Consider the following 17,910-nt stretch of genomic DNA (forward strand, 5'->3'; position numbering starts at 1 on the left):
AAGCACATCAAGCTTCACCATTCAGAGTACAATAACATTCTCCCAATAGTGGGAGAGTGTGTTGAGGCTTTGAACAAAAGGTTTTGTAAGAAAATTAAAAGGGAAGCTATATTTCTTAAGACTCACTGCATTGCTTTCAAATCTTGCAACCTTGGGGCCACTTCTCTCTTCTTTCTCATCCTGTCTATATCAAAAACTAGAAAAAACAGTTCAGCTTTCAAATATGAAAACATCTGAGTTTCTCTGTCCTTCAAAAACTGTTTAACTCTGCAGAATGAAAAAGCATTGCTCTGACTCCAAATCCAATGCATTATCTAGTAGGATAGATCCTGTCAAGATGTCGGGGGGAAAAAAAAAAGGCATAATTTTAAAGGATTTTATTTAAGAGGTTATTCTTACAGAAATTAGTCATTAAGACCTCATGACTGTTCCCAACCTTCCCCTTTCTCCTGTAGCTGAGCAAGACTCACCCACACTGTGACTATGCCTGGTGCATACTGGTAGCTGGCCCAGCTGCTTACCAGATAAAATTTTGATGAGACAAACGTGGCTATCAGGAGTATGGGGGCAAGTTTGACGTTGGCAGCTCAGCCATGACCACTCGCTTTGTCACAGCGAGTCACAGTCAGCCTTATTTCTCTCCCTTCCAGGGATGAAGCAGTAGCTGTATATGTTGTGGAGTAGTAGTGGCCATCTGAGCCCTCATCCTCATCTTGGTTCACCTTCCCATCCCAGGTGAATTGATCAGAGGGACTGAGATTCCCTCTTGCACAGTTGCAGCTGAGCTGGCTGGAGGGGAGCTGCTGCTGCTCAGCCAGAGATAATCCTGGCGGGACTCTCTGGGACACCTAGGAGATGGGTCCCATCTCTTCTACGCTTTCACGTGCTGTTGCTTTTTTCTCCTGCTCTTGAGGAAAGAAAATATACTCAGTCCTCAGCACTCACTGATATGCAGATTTTTCTGCCTGTCTCAGCTGGGAAGGACTGCTGATTTCACTTGAGGTCTGATTTAAATTTCCTCTGCCCCAGTGATGAAATGTTGGTGTTAGAGATGAGCAGTTGTAATGTGCTCCAGATACCCAGGCTGGTATCCTTGTGAAGAAGTTAGCTTTGTTTCCTCTCCTGCCATGGGTCATCGTTTCATTACCATACACCATCCCTCTGTTTCTCTGCTGCATTTGTTTCTTCCACTTTGGCTGTGAGAAATCATCTTTCTAAAAATAGTGCCTGTGCTCTACATTATTTGCGGGTTAGAGATTGTTGGTGCAAAGTGAGTGTCCTAGGAAAAAAATGAGCTTTGCACTTTCCTCTGCCATTCTCATGTTGCTCCCTTAGAGTTAGCAAGAAACAGGAATTAACTTGGTTAGCCGAGGTCTAGGATTTGTGCCCATTGGATAGAAGTAGTCCCTATCCATAGAAGGGGAAATGAGTGAAGGCTATTTCTCTTTTCATGAAACATAAGGCCTTGTTCAAGGTGACCAAAGGGTTCATTGTTAAAAGTCTGCTGACCATGTGGCTTATCCCAGGACAAGGAAGTAAGTTTAGCGAAACCTCTTAAGTGCTTTTGGCTGGGGATTTCATCCTCAAGGACAGCTCTTCCACAGCCCTGCCACTGTGGCTGTAAATAGATGCAGGGCTTAGGAAATAAATGTCAGGGCATGAGGCTGCTGAAGAAGGCAAGGAGAGAAAGGACAGCAGGTGCTGAAGTCGTTATGAAAGCAGGCATAGAGAAATAATGATGCTCCAGAAAGGGTTCGCTCCATCTAATCCTCATAACCTTAGACTGGAGGCTGTCTTTAGCTAGACATCAGCCTAAAGTTGCAAGTTATTACTGGAGCAGCATATCTGGTGTACCATTAAATTGACTGGCTTATTAGGAGTGTTTAAAAATGATCTTCCATCTTTATTTGCAAAAACCCATAAATGGTAAATAATGGAAAAAGTAGGCCTTCGAAGACCAGCTGCAAATGATTAGACAAAACAATAAAGCCAGTTGCTTGCTTGCTGTTTTTTTCTGTTTGCATGGCCATGAGAAATGTTTGCCTGACTTATTGTTAATATGCAGAGATTATTTTCATAACAGTCCCTCTGTAAATAATCTGAGAGCAAAACTGAGCTTTGTCCTGCTTAATGTACATCAAGTGAACTAATACAGGAAACACATGCTGTGTGGTCTGCCTTGTGTCCAGATAAGAGCTGAGGAAAATGAGGGTGTGGGCGGATTGTTTGCCCAGGCATCAGAAGGCTCCATAAGGAGCACAAAGAGTCTCTAAATACTGAAAACAGGAGGATCCTACATGGGTCTCCTCATATGTGGTGATGCTCCCTGGGGGCATACTATGCTGTGGGGATGACCTGGCAAAACCCAAACATCACTTCTATAATGATGTGTGGACATTAACCCCAACCAGCTGGAGCAGTTTAATGCTCCCTAAAAACGCCACTAAAAACACCACTAAGAGAGCAGTGAGAGTGGTGGGATGAGGAGGGGGCAAGGCTGTGCCTCCAGAGGCCATTCAAGGAGCATCGTGTTGTCTTGCTAACCCTGTTGGGCAGTGTGTGAGCTTAGAGAGCAGCCTGCCATGCAATGGCAGGATCGCCAGTCGGTGCTGATTGAGCTCAAGTGCTAATTCCTTTATTTTAGCCCTTTGATAGAAGGCTACGGGCAAAGTGCATCCAACTTTGGCTCTTGCAGTCTTTTGCTGTCTCCGAGGGCTTTCAGATCCCTGGGGGGCTGAGCAGCCTTCCCCAGAGTGAAGGCTCTGTGTGCTGCTCGCTCCCTGTCAAGCCTCATTCTCCTCTGGCTGCTGGTCAGGATGCTGCTGCTGCTGCTGCTCTCATGAAGAGCTGTTTGCTTGCACTTGTGCATAATTGCAAACCTCATACTTGGAAATGGCAGGCAGAGGCTGTAGCAGAAACTGGAGAATTAAATGTGCTTATAGGCAGCTCAGGAGGAGAGAACACTTCTGCTTCTCTGCCTTAACTTGTGATTCACTGTGCATTGGGAACAAATGGAAAACAGAGGGGTCAAGGCAGCCCGGAGCGGGGAGGAAAGAACAGATGTGAAGAGGAGCTTTTGCACAGTGTGGTAGAGGATGCAGACCTAATGATCAGGAGAGCATGTATTAATCAAGTCACTGATTACCAGTCAGACTGAAAAATGCAATTTATTTTTTTTGCCACAATTGCAAAGAAAATGGTGTTGGGCTAAAAGGGGTTTCATTATAATTTTAAGCCAAATAAGGCTAGAAGGGCAAGAAATAAGCATGAAGAAACTGACAGAAACCTGTTTATCAGGAGGTCAGTAGGTGGGGAAAAAAAGGTCTCCGCTGTTCAAGACATGATTTATTTGCACTAGTTAATCCAGTAATATGTCCTTTGGAAAGGTGATGGCAACCAATGTCAGGAGGTGAAGTCCTAGGCAGTCCTGGAGTGGAGTGATGATTCAGTGGACATGGGAAAAGGGAAAATATATATGGCAGGGAAAAGATATGAGCAAGGACAGACTGTCCTTAGCCTCACTGGGAAGTTCCCAGAGAGCTGGGCTGCCCTTCATTGCTCCCCACCTGGAGGAAGTATCACCAGCATTTTCTGTGGTAACAGCAGAAAGCACATCACCACTGCTCTTTTGCCGACATTTCAGTTCCTGCACCAAAGGCTGAAGGTGCTAAAACATTACAAGGAATCAAATCTCAAAAACGTTTCTAATGTGCCTTAAACTTTCTGGTGTATGACTTATTAATATAAACAAAATAATTTTATGCTCAGCATTTCCAGAAAAACCCTGTGTGGATCAGAAACTCTGTTGTGAAGGATTTCAGCCTTCAGAGGTGTCAAAAAATCTGCTGGAAAATCTCTAATCAACTGAAACAAGGGTTTAACAAGATGAAGTGTGTGCGGCACCATTAGCTGTTACAGTGTCAGCAGCTTTGCTGCTGCTAAATCCCTGACACATTTCCTATCCCAGCAAGCTTCGGTAAGATCCTTGAGGCTTTTTCTTTTCCTTAACACCTGAGTAATGCCGTGCATGACTCATCCTTTCTCACAATGTCAAAGATGTTCAGTTCTGCAGAAGTGATGCACTGTGGGACCAAATGCCTGTTGGCTGTTTCAGCTCCATGCACTGTCAGGTCATCTGTCCTATGTACAAAAAATTAACAACACTTGTATGATATTTATGCATGGAGTCTGTTTAAAGGAGAACCGTATTCCCATATAGGTACTTTGGGTAAACAAGCCCAACCTGGGCTTTCTTTTCCAAATGGATTTTCAGTACAACTTTCAGTACAGCATTAACAAAATGTGCATGGAAAGATGCACTCAGTAATAGCTACGGGAGCTATCATTCCAATCTCCTTCAGTGAACTTCACTGTGAAACTTAAAATGTCACATCTCCTCCATGCACAATTTTTAATTAAAAACTGCATTGAAAAGGTCAGGACAGCTTGACTCTCTGCTGCCCACATACTGATAACCCAACAGCAGTGAAAGTAAGTAGTAGTAAACAAAATCCTTCCCAGCTTGAAAAGAAACTGATAAGGACTCTCTCCACCTGAAGTAACTAACAAACAGCAGTGGCAATGGCTCTTTTCCATATACGACTCGTAAGTAATCACTACTGCTCATTCCTGATAATGAAATTCTTGCTGGCTTTCCTTTAAAATAATACACAGCTCCTCGTCTTATCACTCTCTTCCTCTTTAGCACTATTTTCATCTGCTTCTACCCTGAGATTACAATCTTATATTTAAGCATTGGGTCCAATGTGCTTTTGCACTTGTAATATATGGGTGTAAGCAGCGCCAAAACCAACTTCATTTCATTCTATGTAGTTAGGTGCTTGTGACAAGCTCTTAGTTGGACATCTCTTTAGTGTTAACACTTGGAGACTGCACTTGCATTCCTTAGATAGGCAGTTTTCACTTCTTTCAGAAGAAAAAATTACTTCTGATGCCATTGTCAGCCATCGTAATTACTACAGATTCAGCTGAAACTTCCCTACACATGTATTCAGGTTTATTTATGTCATGGAAGTCTGAACTGAGTAATGGAACATGACATGTTTTATCATCAAGGACGGGAGCATAGCTGTTACAACATACCTGGCACTACCACGCCGGAAATTTTTGATCCAGCACCAAAGTGATTTCCTCATGTAAGAAAGCTGAAATGCAGACTGCATTTGAGTTTTGACCACCAATTTCTCCTTTCCACGTGAAATATTAGATTCATAGAGAAACCTGTCTGACTAGAAAGAGATTTTTCACAAATGTCATGATTGGCTCACGCCTAGAATTTTATTCAATCCATTCAAAAAATAGACAGAACTATAAGGTGGCACATATTGTCAGAGAATACAAATGTCACATCCTCCTTTAAACAGTTTAATTTAAATCCATAGATTAAGACAGTGAAATAATTGCCCCAGGTGAGAAAATAATCAAGGGTCTTCAATGAAAGTATTAGTCTTCAGGAAAGCATTTACACAAATGTATCTGGTAAGCATAACTTTTTCTATCATCTATAAAAATATAAACAGCATTTCAAAATGTCTTTAGATAAGTATGTTAAAGTCATCTAACATGGCATTAACGTACTGACAGAAAATGGGGCCTGGGCATGTCAAACCGCACCTAGTAATCCATACCCAGCCAAAACTGAAACGATCTGTATGTGTTTCAAACATAACACAACATAACAGTAGAAACAATTTCAAACCAAAGATAGACAAGTATGATGTTCCTCCTTTCATATGAATTCCTTATCTTTTTTTTTTAATATTTTTTTTTTATTACTATGACAATGATTAAGTGGCAGTTCTGCACAGCTAGCTGTAACTCTGGAACAAGTATAATTTGCCTTTCCCAGAAAGTAACCTTACTGGGAAGCGAAGTGTGCCAAGATCAAATTAAGGACATTCCACTGTCATGGATGTTTTACTTGTGCATTATTACTTCGATGAGGACCATAGCATGTGATAGGAGGACAAGTGCACATTACAAGGGCAGAACCTTGGCTCCCTGGACAGCAGAACCAGGCAGAGTAAAGAGTATTTTAAAGACAGAAAAAACAAAACACCAACTCATCTAAACTTTAAACAGTGCAATGTAAGGTATTCCTGGTACAGCTGTCATAAATGCACCTTGTATTTTCTAGGGATGCAATCTGGTAAGCTAGACACCTAATCATTGTTGCAAGGACTTACTGGTTCAACACAGATTAAAATGTTTGAATACACTGCATATATTGGTCACAGGTCTAATCACATAATTTCACTTCTCCGAATCCTAAATTTGCACTGGAACAGCTTCCCAATCAGCTGTGAATTTGTATAGCAGAGCACTTGATGTTGTAATTGACTAGCACGTATGCCAACAACAGCTGATATTTTCCATTAAAGTGATCTACAAGTGAGAAACAAAACCAAAGGGTCAGGTTTCAGGTAAAGGTTGGACATTTTGAACTTTGGACAAAGTGACAGGTATCTTTGATTCTCCTGGTGCTGGCGCTTTTGTGACTGGGGTTGCATGGGCTTTTACATCTGCTATTCTCTCTTTAAATCTTTGCTGGAGGTACTTTTCTTCTTTGGAGTAACTTTTAGCAAAAGCAGACATCAACAGACATGCTGACATGGCGGTCCCTCCAATGCAAAACAAGATTGCTCCCGCCAGCTTGCATATATCAAGGGACCCATTAAACTGAATGGCACGAGTATCCACCACAACAAAATCATCTTTCCCAAGAGCTTCAATTTTCGGTGGCACGAGAAAACCCACTACAAGAACCGTTAAACCTATCAGCATAAAAGCCGTCCCGGAGATGAGTCCGACCTGGAAGACAAAGAAAATTAAACAATGAATATGGCCTTCTAGTTTACTGTTAGTAAGCAGTTCTAGAGAACATTTATCTTTTACAGTGCCTTGCAGATGCATTTTTTGTTGTAACCAACGGCCAATGTTTTCCTTTTGGGTGGCTCTACTGGAACTAGAATATAGAGAAGAACTACCTTTTAACAACTCATATAATTCAATATTGACATTTCTGGAAACACCAGAATATATATCTATACTTCTACATAGCACCTCATGTCCAAAGGGCCTGTCACAGAAAGGATCACAGTTTAACCCCAGTACTGTGTGACCGATTATTTTTTTAGCTTTAGGTGGTGCTTAGCACCAACTCTTCAGTCCCCAATGGTGGTCTGTGTCATATCCACAACTTGCCATGAAGAATTCACAGAATATTCCTAGCACAATTCCCATTAGTGCAAAGTTTGATTCACACAGGATGGGCTACCATCAGAGCAGAAGGTTTGGATTAGATGACCTCCACAGCCCCCTTCCAACCTCTGGTATTCTCAGACTCTCTGAAGTTCCCTGATCTTAATGGAGATCTTACTGTTGCTCTTAATCTCCAGCTCACATGGTTCCACTGTTAACCTGCCATTGCCATTTGTAATTATCTTACAGGACTATTAAGCTCTTGAATTTGGAAAACCCTGCCCATAACAAGACTTTGAGGTTTCAGTGATGTGGCTCCCTGTGACAGAGAAGCTAGAGGATTCAAAAACCCCAGAAGTCCCCTGGAAGCTGATGTATCTTGGTTTAAAAAAAATAAAAACTAACAAACAAAACCCATACACTTTTGTGTTAAGACAGATGGTTACTCAGCCATCTCAGTGAAACCTGAACAACTGAATCCCTAAGATCGTTAGTTACACATGAGTATCTCAACATAGGAGTTTCTCTCTCCAGCACCCAGCAATGGGTAGTACCTTCCAGAACGTAGAGCTCCACCTGCTAGGCGATCTCTGGATCTGAAAATCATCCTCATACTCCCATATTGAAGCTGTGCAGTCCTCATAAAACTGATGCAGGTAGGACCGAACTCCATAGCGTTGGTAACCTCCTTCAGTGCTGCCCTGCGTGTGCTTGGTCCCGCAGATGTCAGCATAGGAGCTCATCCTTCCTACCTGCAACGAGAGGTTTCATGCAAAGTAGATCTAATTATTAACGTGGCAGGAGATGAAAGCTAGCTACACACGCTCCAGGTGACACGAAGAAAAACAGCCTTGGTAATGAGCCTGGTAATGTGTGCAATGACTCAGCTGAAGCAAACCCAGGGCACTGAGCATTTTGGTGCAGCACAGCCTAAAGATGCTGCATGAACACTCCCTCCCATATGTAGGGTGCCTGGTCCCCATCCTTCACACTAGTGTGCTACTGGGTTTCCGTGGAGATTGAAAAAAGCAGAAGATGACAGGTAACAAAAGCCATCATCCCTCTAGGGCTCAAATTGCTTCTGAGGCTGACTCTAGTTCTATCAGTTCACTAGCATTTGCAACCTTACAAACTTCCAAATTGCTGGATGAGTTGGTTGTTTTTCTGTTTTTTTTTTTTTTTTTTTTTTTTTAAAATCCATTTTTACCTGACCTTTTGAACTTTAAGGCTGTGTGCTGATGTAACATTCCTAGCCATAAGAAATGCAGGCAAAGTAAGTCCTAACCAGATTGAAACTCTCTGTATCCTGCACTTAAATACAGATAGTTAAAAATGAAAAAGATGGAATGGTACAACAGCATTGATGTGCTCACCTAAGAATGAAATGCAAATACTGAATTTGTTGCAAATTACTGCTCCCTTGGAGAATTCAATACCCAAGCTCCCGCTGACTTTAATGAAATAAGAATTTTGCCTGCTATGGAAACAGCTAACAATTTTTTTTTTTTCCACTTCACTGAAGTTATCCTAACTTAGAAAATTAGTATTTAACTATGCAGGTCTGAACTTGCACAGGTATGATGCTAGTGAATTCATTAAAGTAATACTAGCCCCTCAAAAACTTGAGCAATAGGTCAGTATTATTTAAGCTGAATGGCTTCTTTTTAAGGAGTTCAAAAAGTCTTAGTCCAAAGGGAACTGTTAATTCCTACCCAAATCTGAATGTCACAACTTAATTTATCAACTTCAAACAGCTTCAGCTGGTTCACCTGATTGCCACAGCCACTGCAATTTTACTTGGAGGGAGGGAAGGAAGGAAGGTTTGATGTGTTCATCACAACTAGGACCTCTGTTTTACAGCTTTGCAGTCCCTTTGCCCTTCAGTAATGTTTGATCTTGCTGGATATTAAATATCTGTTTATGCAAGGAAAAAAAATAGATACTGCTGCATTTAATTTCAGCAGAAGCCAGAATGTGCCAACAGGTAATGGCAGCCAGCTGGAGCTCTTGGCTGGTTTGGAAATCAGCACTGGTATGATGACGACCTAAATTTTTAGAATTTGGTTGCATTCTTGGCCCAGTGAGAGAGGGCTTCACTGTCTCCTCTTAATTGCTAATCATCTTGGCTTTCATTTACTTTGTATATTTAATATGCATTTAGTTTAGGATTGCATGATCTCAACATCTTATGGTTGCAAGTTTCTCTACTGTGATTCATGGCAAGGTTTCAAGGCTCTCAGAGAAGTTATGGCAAAGATGACATTGATAAAAGAGCTTGAAAAAAACATCTTTTTCAATGCTCTGAAGTTTTGATCCATAGTTCTTTTTGATACAGCAACAAGATAATAGTGACAAGGCTATGCATGACATTGTCACATGCATATAATCTGCACCCTTATGGAGAAACTCTGGAAATTATTCTGGTTTTCAAGTCTGCTTGTTCTTTTACAACGGTGGTCTTTTTGCTTGCCTTGGAAGTTTCTCCTTCTATTTATTCCTTGACCAAAAAGAAATGAAAGAGTCCTCTTGTTTCACTGCCACCATTTCTTCAATAGCTACCTAGCTGCCAATTTCCACATGACAAACAATGAAGAGAGCTCTGTCTACCCACTACAAATAAAAAAGACAATACCTCAGGGTAAAAGAAGAACATGGCAAGATCATCTATATGTAGATTTCTCCAAGATGACAAGAGACAGTAAAGTACATTTTGAGTGTTTCCATGAGAAATCATAGAAAATTTCACCATTCAAAGGAAAAGTAGCAAATGATATTCAATAAAAGCGAGAAGTGGCTTAACCTAGAAGAATAGTGTTCTGAACTCCTAGTTAACTCCTAAATACTTCATAGACAGTAAAAAGTCACTTAGTTGTCATGTACCCATTATCCATGCCCATTCAAAGAATGAGGGGAGTTAGGTATGCCATTCGTCAAAAATCATCCCAAACTGGTGCTGAACTTAGAACCAAACTGAGAAAGCACTGTACCTAATCTCAGTGTAGGATTGCACATCACAACAAAGCCACAGTGTATTTTACCACAACCACCTCAACTGTCACACACAGCCTATATTTTGATATCACTTAGGAGCAGTCCCATATACCCGAACCTGCCTTTGGTTATCGGTAAGCAGGTACTGCATCTCCCATATCACAAAGAGAAGAAAATAAAGAGGTCAACTAAACTCCACAGAGAATCAGGCTTTCAGGCCCTTACTCTGCTTTTTATTCTCATACTAGAGCTACCTCCTTAAATTACATGCAACTGGTTGCCAATTTAGTGTACTCAGGTGAGCATATTTAGTGTCACACAATGAGCAGAATGGGAGGCACTTTTCCTGGATGTAATTGACTTGACAAGGTCAAAGTAGGGAAGTACCGGACCCAGCATCAGCAGGAAACAATTTTAGAACATTTTTTTTGTTCCAGAATTCTGGAAAGAAGGTGGAAAACATTGATGAATTTGGATTTTCTTAAATTAATGTAACTGTAGTAAACTAAAGTTGCTGATTCAATGCAATGTGACAGAAACCTATACAAATAGATTTTTCTTGAATTCACTGCACTGTCTGTATGTTTATCTGTTGAGAAAGATGTAGGGAGGATTGGTGTTTCTAATGATGAATTACCTCCAAGAACCCCATACCCTGTAATCACTTATCTTACACAGATTCTTTTTCTGTAGCAATCTAAAATGCTAATAGGTGGTTTTGGTCAGGCATATGAGCAAAATGATAAACAAGAGCTTGGGAGGTTGAATACTAGACAAAAGAAAATGATATTTTGTCTGAAAGAGCTGTGACAACATCAAGTACTATGACCTTTTAAAATGGAAAAAAAAAAACTTGATCTAGTCGGCATCATTAGTCCTTTTCAAGCGCTGCATAATATGAGTGCTACTGCACATTCTCTTTACTTATTATAAATGGAAGAGTCTGAACATAATCCCCTACCTTTTGGAAAAATCTCATCCCTTAGAGAGGAAAAAAGAGAAGGCTTCCCAGCCCTATATGACTCACTGAAGCAGTCTGGTAATTTGGCCTAAGATGGTCTCTTTTCTCAGCTGCAGTGTAAACATTATGTTCTTGCTATGTACTGATGAGGCAGAGGAACTGAAACACTCAGAGCATGGTGGGAAAAAGCAGCTTTACATAAATGTTAGTGCCTGCATCGATTTACACTGGGTGAATAAATGCTGCAGTAGATATGTCCTCTTGCGTGTTGATGTCTATTTGCATGTCTCACCTTCATGGCTGAGAAACTAAACGCTGAGATGTTGGGAAACTTGCTGGAAAGAAAGACTGACTGTTACTCAAATCTGCATTAAGCACGAGCCTAGAACACGCACCCAGGCCGCAGGAAGTCATTTATCTTTACAAGATTTTCAGTGTCTAAACCCAAGATGTCTAGGAACATGCGGGATAGATGACCGCGGCTTCAGCGCACGCCACTGCGTAGCAGCAACCCATCCCCTAGCAACTTTTGTTTCCATGGCAAAAGCTGTCCTGTTTACGTTAAGCTTTACTATTCCCCACCGATCCACAGAGATGTAACCGGACTGGCAAGCAGGCAGGTAAAAAAGATAAGCACGACCCATGAAAAATTACCCGATAACGTTTTCCAGCTCCTTCGGATTACTTCCCACTGAAGGGTTGGTTGCATTTTAAAAGCCGTAAGGGACGAGGAGGGCAGAGCAAATTCGGGGATGCCACTTCTGCACCCCACGCAACTGCCGCGGCGACGGGCAGGAGCAGACCCCGGCTCCGGGGGGGGGGGGGGGGGGGTCCTGAGAGAACACCCCTCTCTCCTCTCTCCTGTCCTCTCCGCAGTCGCACCCTACGGCCCCGCGGATGCCCTTCCCTGCTCAATTTCACCGCGCTGATGGGGAGGCAGAGCCCTGCGGGGAGCGAGCATCGCAACGCGCACCCGGTGGCACCAGGCACGGTCCCCCCCCCACGACAGCCCCGGCCCTCGGGGCCGCTCGCTGAGGGACCCCGGCCGGCCGCGGGCTCGGAGGAAAGGCTCGGCGGGGCTCTCGGTGCCCCCCGCGGCCAGCCCCGCTCCGCGCCCCCCGCCCGGTGGAGCCCCACGTCCCCGCTGGGTTTACCTGTCCTCCCGCCGCGGCGGCGCTAGCTGCGGCTCGCCCGGCCCGGCCCCGTCCCCATCCCGCTCGGCGCCGCCCCGCACGGCCCCAGCGCGCAGCGCCCGCCGCGCCCTGCCTCGGCGCTGCAACGCCGCCCACGGCCGGGACGGACCCGGCTGGGCTGGGCCCGCAGGGACAAGGGACCGAAGGCGGCCGCCCACTGAGCACGGAGCCCCTTGGGGCCCTGCGCGCCTTCGGCTGGGTGGCGGTGGGCAAGACGTGGATGTCCTGGGTCTGCCCCGATAACGAGAGGTTGTGGGGTCAGCAGGAGGGGCTGCAAGGCAGGGAGTTTGGGGGAATAGGGAACAGAGCGAGGGAAGAGTTGGAAGGCACGGCGAGACGCTAAGGTGTATCCCGCAGAGGCAACGTGCGATTCCCCTGGAAAATAAATACAATAAAAATAAATACGTGGAAAGAACGCTAAAGAGTCATTTTAATATCCCACACTGAAATACATACAAAAAAAAAAAAAATAGAGTGTCACTGCATGCAGGAAATACAGAAGTGCATTAAAGCAAAATGAGGTAGTAATAATGGAAGGAAAAATAATTGTTTTACTATTATTATTTTTAATGTTTGAATCACTATGGTGTCTGAAGAAAATAAAATTAATGGTAGTTTAATTAATAACAATGTCCAAGCTCCTTTAAAACAAACTGCTTTTGATGACAAAAACAAACAAAAAAACAATGTTGAACAATTGCAAACTAGGAATCTTAAGAATGGCTATGAAAAGTGGAAGTAAGGGAGTACATTCAGAGGAAAAAATGCTCATTTATGTGGGTTCCATCCTCTTCTTCCAAAGCTGACGTGCCCTTTTCAGTTCATGAGCAATGACAAACGTGGTTTTCCTAACCTGAGCACAGCTACTTCCAGAGCAGTATCGTAATCAGTGAGTAGTATTAGCATGCCCTAGCCCAAGGCAATTAACAAGGCAATAAACTAACAATTATTTGTGAAAAAAATCCAGAAAATACAGTGAAGCCATAAATGAACAAGTAACAGGACAGAATAGCAGAACAGATTTTCTGTTTATTTGTACTGTAAGGACAGCTAACACCTGTTTTTACAGGTAGTATCACTGTTAGGATTGAATGCTGCTTTAAGCCAAATCAAGGGGATGTATTCTATAGAAAATGTAATTAATCGACACGAGCTGTCCTCTACTTACAAACATAGCTTTTGATTATTTACATAGTGACAAGGGAGATAATTACAAGATGAAATACATGTGTTAACTGGTACATTTTTGTTTTCTTACACAGAAGGAATATGCTCAGCAAACTATGACAAATTAGCATTGTAGCAATAAGAACATTTGCAGTAAAGCTAAAAATGAGCCGTTAACTCCAAACTAACAACCTTTAAGATTCACCATTGTTAATCTCAGAAGTTGCTTGTAGTGCACATCTGGATGCAGCCACATTTGGCTGGGAGGGGAAGGTGGCTTTTAGGCATACAACCGTGGCTGTGTTGTGTCAATAAAGGACAATATTATTTGCTATTGATGGACTTTGAGTTCCCTCCTGCCTGTGCTTAGCACCAGCAGTGAATAGCTAGTGGCAGCTGTTGAAGTTGCTAGGTTCACTGCTCCCATTACTGTTCTCAAGGACAAAGCACACACAGCTGAGCTGGAAGATGGCTGTGTTATAGCTGGACACCACCTGAAAGCTAATAAATGAAGGAGGGAAAGGGGAGAAGGTATGTCTGCAGAACGGTTTGGAGGAAGATGTTCGTTAGGAAGGGCATAAACTCAATCTGAGATTGGAACTGAGGTTTAAGTATAAATTAACATGGTTACGAGAGATGTTGAACAGAGTGGTATAAACGTCCCATTTAACCAAGAAATTAGTAACATTAACGTAAAGATTTTTTTTTTTTTAGAATACTAGCACATGTAAGTCATACCTATGACTCATAATGCGAGCTGCTGTTATAGGAAAGAATTTCCAAATCTAAATTTTTCCTCAATTTGCAGCTTTCACAAAACTTAGGCTATGTTTATACTGAAGGTTTTAGCTGGGAGTGACGTGGAGAGCGAGCTTAATGTCTCTGTCTCTCAAATTGTAGAACTTATTAACTTGATTTCTTTCACTTTTGGAGAAGGAAGCTTTCTGTAGCTTCCAGTGGTTGTGCTAAAGGTACGTGATGGACAATAGTGAACATTCAGAGGAAAGAGTCCTGTACTGTCAAGAGCTTCTGGAGGTGTTGGTTGCCATAGAATTTACAGGCTTCTCCCTTGCTAAGAGGTGAAGTGATCATGACAGCCAGCTTGCTGAACACAGCTTAGTTAACTTCTGGGAGCCTGTGCTGAATAGGAGGAATTACAGCTTCTGGGAAACATGCGTTTCTCTTGTAGCAAAATACTGCAATTGGTATGAGGGTCATGTTCACTGAGTAGCAGATGTCTGTCCATATTTGCTTAGCAGCCTTGGCAGCCTTCCAGAGACTGTTCTTCAGTTTCATGTGCTGCAGAAAACCTTGGCCTGAATAATTTTGCAATAGTGACATTATTGGCACATTTGCCTTTCTTTTCCTAGTGTCTGGCTCACTTTCACCTGGAGAACAAGGTCCTGTAATGCTTCCACTTTCTGGAAAAACTTCAGTTGACCTGGGAAGTTTAAAATAAATTTTTGTTTTGTTTGCTTGTTTCTTTTATTTGTCTCTGTTTGTGCAAAATGATGTGATGTTACTTAAAAAATAAAAAAACAGAGATCCAGAATAGAGGCCAAATTCCACATAGCTGTTTAGGGAAGGATACCTCCAGGTGCTTATGGGGAATCCAGAGTTTCAAGTCCTGGCCATATCCACCCTCAATTGGTCTCCATGTTTGGCTGCAACATGAGTCTATGTGTGTGGAATTGCTTGACACCTCTCTTCCTCTCAGATGGCATTCAGTAATAGATCGTGGTAGCTTTATGAGACTTGTCCATGCAGAGCCACAAAGAGGAGCTCAGGTATCTAAAGATGATCCCACCCTTCTTCTCTGTAAAGAAACAGCAGGAGAGAGGTGGGAGAGCTTTTGCCACTGCAGAAGTTGCTGATGGGGGCCATGTGGATCAAGAGCTAATAGCTGTTGTTCTGCCCTTCTGGCTTTGCATCTCTGCAAGGGGCTGTTGCTGCTGTTTAGACGGTACCGCTAAGTGGACAGAAATACTGGGGAAGAACGTGGCAAAAAAGGTAGAGGTCATTTCAGGTCTGTAATGCTCCTTTCTGCAGCCTCTCTAGCAGTTCAAAATAACGAGAAAAGGGTATGAGGAGAAAGGTGCCAATTTTGCATCCCTTTCTCTCCCATGTGAAATTAAGAGCAGATGTTGCTCTTATGATGTCCTGCATCCACATTATTTTCCGATAGCAAAAGGACAAACCTGGAGGACAAATTTGCACAAGTACAAACTGAACGTGCAGAGCTACCTTAGGAGACATGAATACCTGTATGAACACGTTGTGTTCTTGCCTGCCTTTCTCCTGCCTGAAAAGGGATTGGTGTCCTCTTCCAACTACTTTTGGACCAATGTCTGGTGAGACAGGCTAGTTCTGTGGGGGGTAGCCATTGCCATTCACCCTGCATACTGACTTGAATCCAGGACCCAGAGCAGCTGTCATGTTCTTTCTGTTTGGTAGTAATATGAAACTACCATTCTGATGGCCTGTGTTGATATCTGGAAGGGCTCTTCAGAGGGTTTCCATAGGCCTGCACTACGTTCAACTCCAGCAAGTGATATCTTCTTGTTGTTCCTTTTAAATATTTTTAAAACTTATGATGTGGAAGGTAATTTACAAATTGAAGGCATTTTTTTTCCCCCAGATTCTAGACATATTAGTGCCAGCTGCTCCATTCCTGTTTTATCTGAGGTAATTTGGCTATTGATATTGCATAAAAATCTGTGCTTAATTTCTTGCCCTTCAAATATTGCTGTATTTTCCAGAGCTTTCTTGAAAATGCTCTATCTGGCAAAAATATTCTGCCATTATCTTTTTATATGAGTTTGTCCTTGTTCCCTGAGCCGGTAACAGAAGGGGCTTTCTTGAGAATCCACACCATTTGCCGAGGTGATCGGCTCCGGGGCAGACGCGTTCTGCAGCGGAGCAGGGGATCGAACAGTCAGGGCTCATTTTTCCAGCACCGAGCCCACTCGAGGGAGCCGCCAGGGCCCGGCAGCCCTCGTGAGGGAGGCGAACGAGGCGAGAACGAGGCGGAGGCAGAGCCAGCAGCGCCCCCTCCCCGGCTGGTCAAAAGCTGCCCCTAGGGAGCAGACAGGGCGAGCAGGCAGGGCAGAGCACTCCCCCCCGCCCATATGAACACCTCCTCTAACGGCGGTCTGCCGCTAGCTCAGCTGCAATGTTGCACACCAGGCACAGTGCTCTCTGTAGGAAGTTTGTACACAGCCAGACCGACTGCCCACTCCAAACTGCGGCAGTTCAGGTCTCCGGGTGCAGGGAGTGCCTGAGCCTGTTGCTACCACCTGCGAGGGGCAGAGAGACTGTGTGTGTGAGGTGCGAGCAGGTGGACGACCTGGTCCGCCTGGTGGCAGAACTCGAGGAGGCGGTCGAGAGGTTGAGGGATATCAGGGAGTGTTTTTTGACCATGGGGCGCTTTACTTGTCACCTGGCCTTATGGCCACAGATGGGTCCCTATCTCTAAGGGGAAAATGGATCCTGGGCCAGGAGCTGTTGAGGCTCATTGAGAGGGCTCTAAACTAGGTGAGAAGGGGGACGGAGCTGAAACAAGGCTTGTTGGAGGTGTGCCAGGGGTAACAATGGCAAGGCTGGGAGAGAAAGCAATGGCCCAACTGAAGTGCATCTACACTAATGCACGCAGCATGGCTAACAAACAGGAGGAGCTGGAAGACATCGTGCAGCAGGCAGGCTATGACTTGGTTGCCATCATGGAAACGTGGTGGGACCACTCTAATGACTGGAGTGCTGCAATGTCTGGCGATAGGTTCTTCAGAAGGGACAGGCAGCACAGAAGGGGTGGTGGTGTGGCTCTTTATATCAGAAAGAGTTCTGATGTCATGGAACTTGAGGCTGGGAATGATAAGGTTGAGTCCCTATGGGTTAGGTTAAGTGGGAAGGCAAACAAGGGAAGCATCCTGGTGGGGGTCTGTTATAGACTGCTGAACCAGGATGAGGAGACTGATGAGGAGTTCTACAGGCAGCTACAAAAGTTGTGAAATTGTCAGTGCTTGTTCTTGTGGGGGACTTCAACTTCCCAGATATATCCTGGAATCACAACATAGCCCAGAGAAAGCAGTCTAGGAGGTTTCTGGAGAGCGTGGAAGATAGCTTCCTGATGCAGCTGGTTAGTGAGCCTACCAGGGGAGGTGCCCCACTACACCTTCTCTTCACAAGCAGAGAAGGACTGGTGGGAGATGTAGTGGTTGGAAACTGTCTTGGGCAGAGTGACCATGAAATGCTAGAGTTCTCCATTCTTGGAGAAGCCAGGAAGGGGACCAGTAAAACCGCTGTCTTGGACTTCCAGGGGGGCGACTTTGAACTGTTAAGGACACTGGTTGATAGAGTCCCTTGGGAGGTGATTCTGAA

General features: G+C 43.7%; 1 protein-coding gene across 3 annotated transcripts; it reads right to left on the minus strand.

Moving 5' to 3' along the window:
• Nucleotides 1-5,273: 5,273 nt before the first annotated feature.
• NRSN1 (neurensin 1) lies at nucleotides 5,274-12,469 on the minus strand. Of its 3 annotated transcripts, none has more exons than XM_084510770.1 (3): nucleotides 12,328-12,469; nucleotides 7,776-7,973; nucleotides 5,274-6,831 (listed from the first exon to the last, which is right to left on the minus strand). In XM_084510770.1, the coding sequence occupies exons 2-3, from the start codon at nucleotides 7,962-7,964 to the stop codon at nucleotides 6,433-6,435; spliced, it is 588 nt and encodes a 195-aa protein (XP_084366896.1). In that variant the 5' UTR covers nucleotides 7,965-7,973; nucleotides 12,328-12,469; the 3' UTR covers nucleotides 5,274-6,432. The 3 variants fall into 3 exon arrangements, with proteins under 3 accessions (XP_084366896.1, XP_084366894.1, XP_084366895.1); XM_084510768.1 differs by lacking the exon at nucleotides 12,328-12,469 and adding an exon at nucleotides 10,331-10,453 and having other exon boundaries at nucleotides 7,776-7,969; XM_084510769.1 differs by lacking the exon at nucleotides 12,328-12,469 and adding an exon at nucleotides 10,209-10,442.
• Nucleotides 12,470-17,910: the final 5,441 nt, after the last annotated feature.

The sequence above is a fragment of the Aythya ferina genome (genome assembly GCF_964211825.1).
Source record: "Aythya ferina genome assembly, chromosome: 2".
Classification (NCBI taxonomy): domain Eukaryota; kingdom Metazoa; phylum Chordata; class Aves; order Anseriformes; family Anatidae; genus Aythya; species Aythya ferina.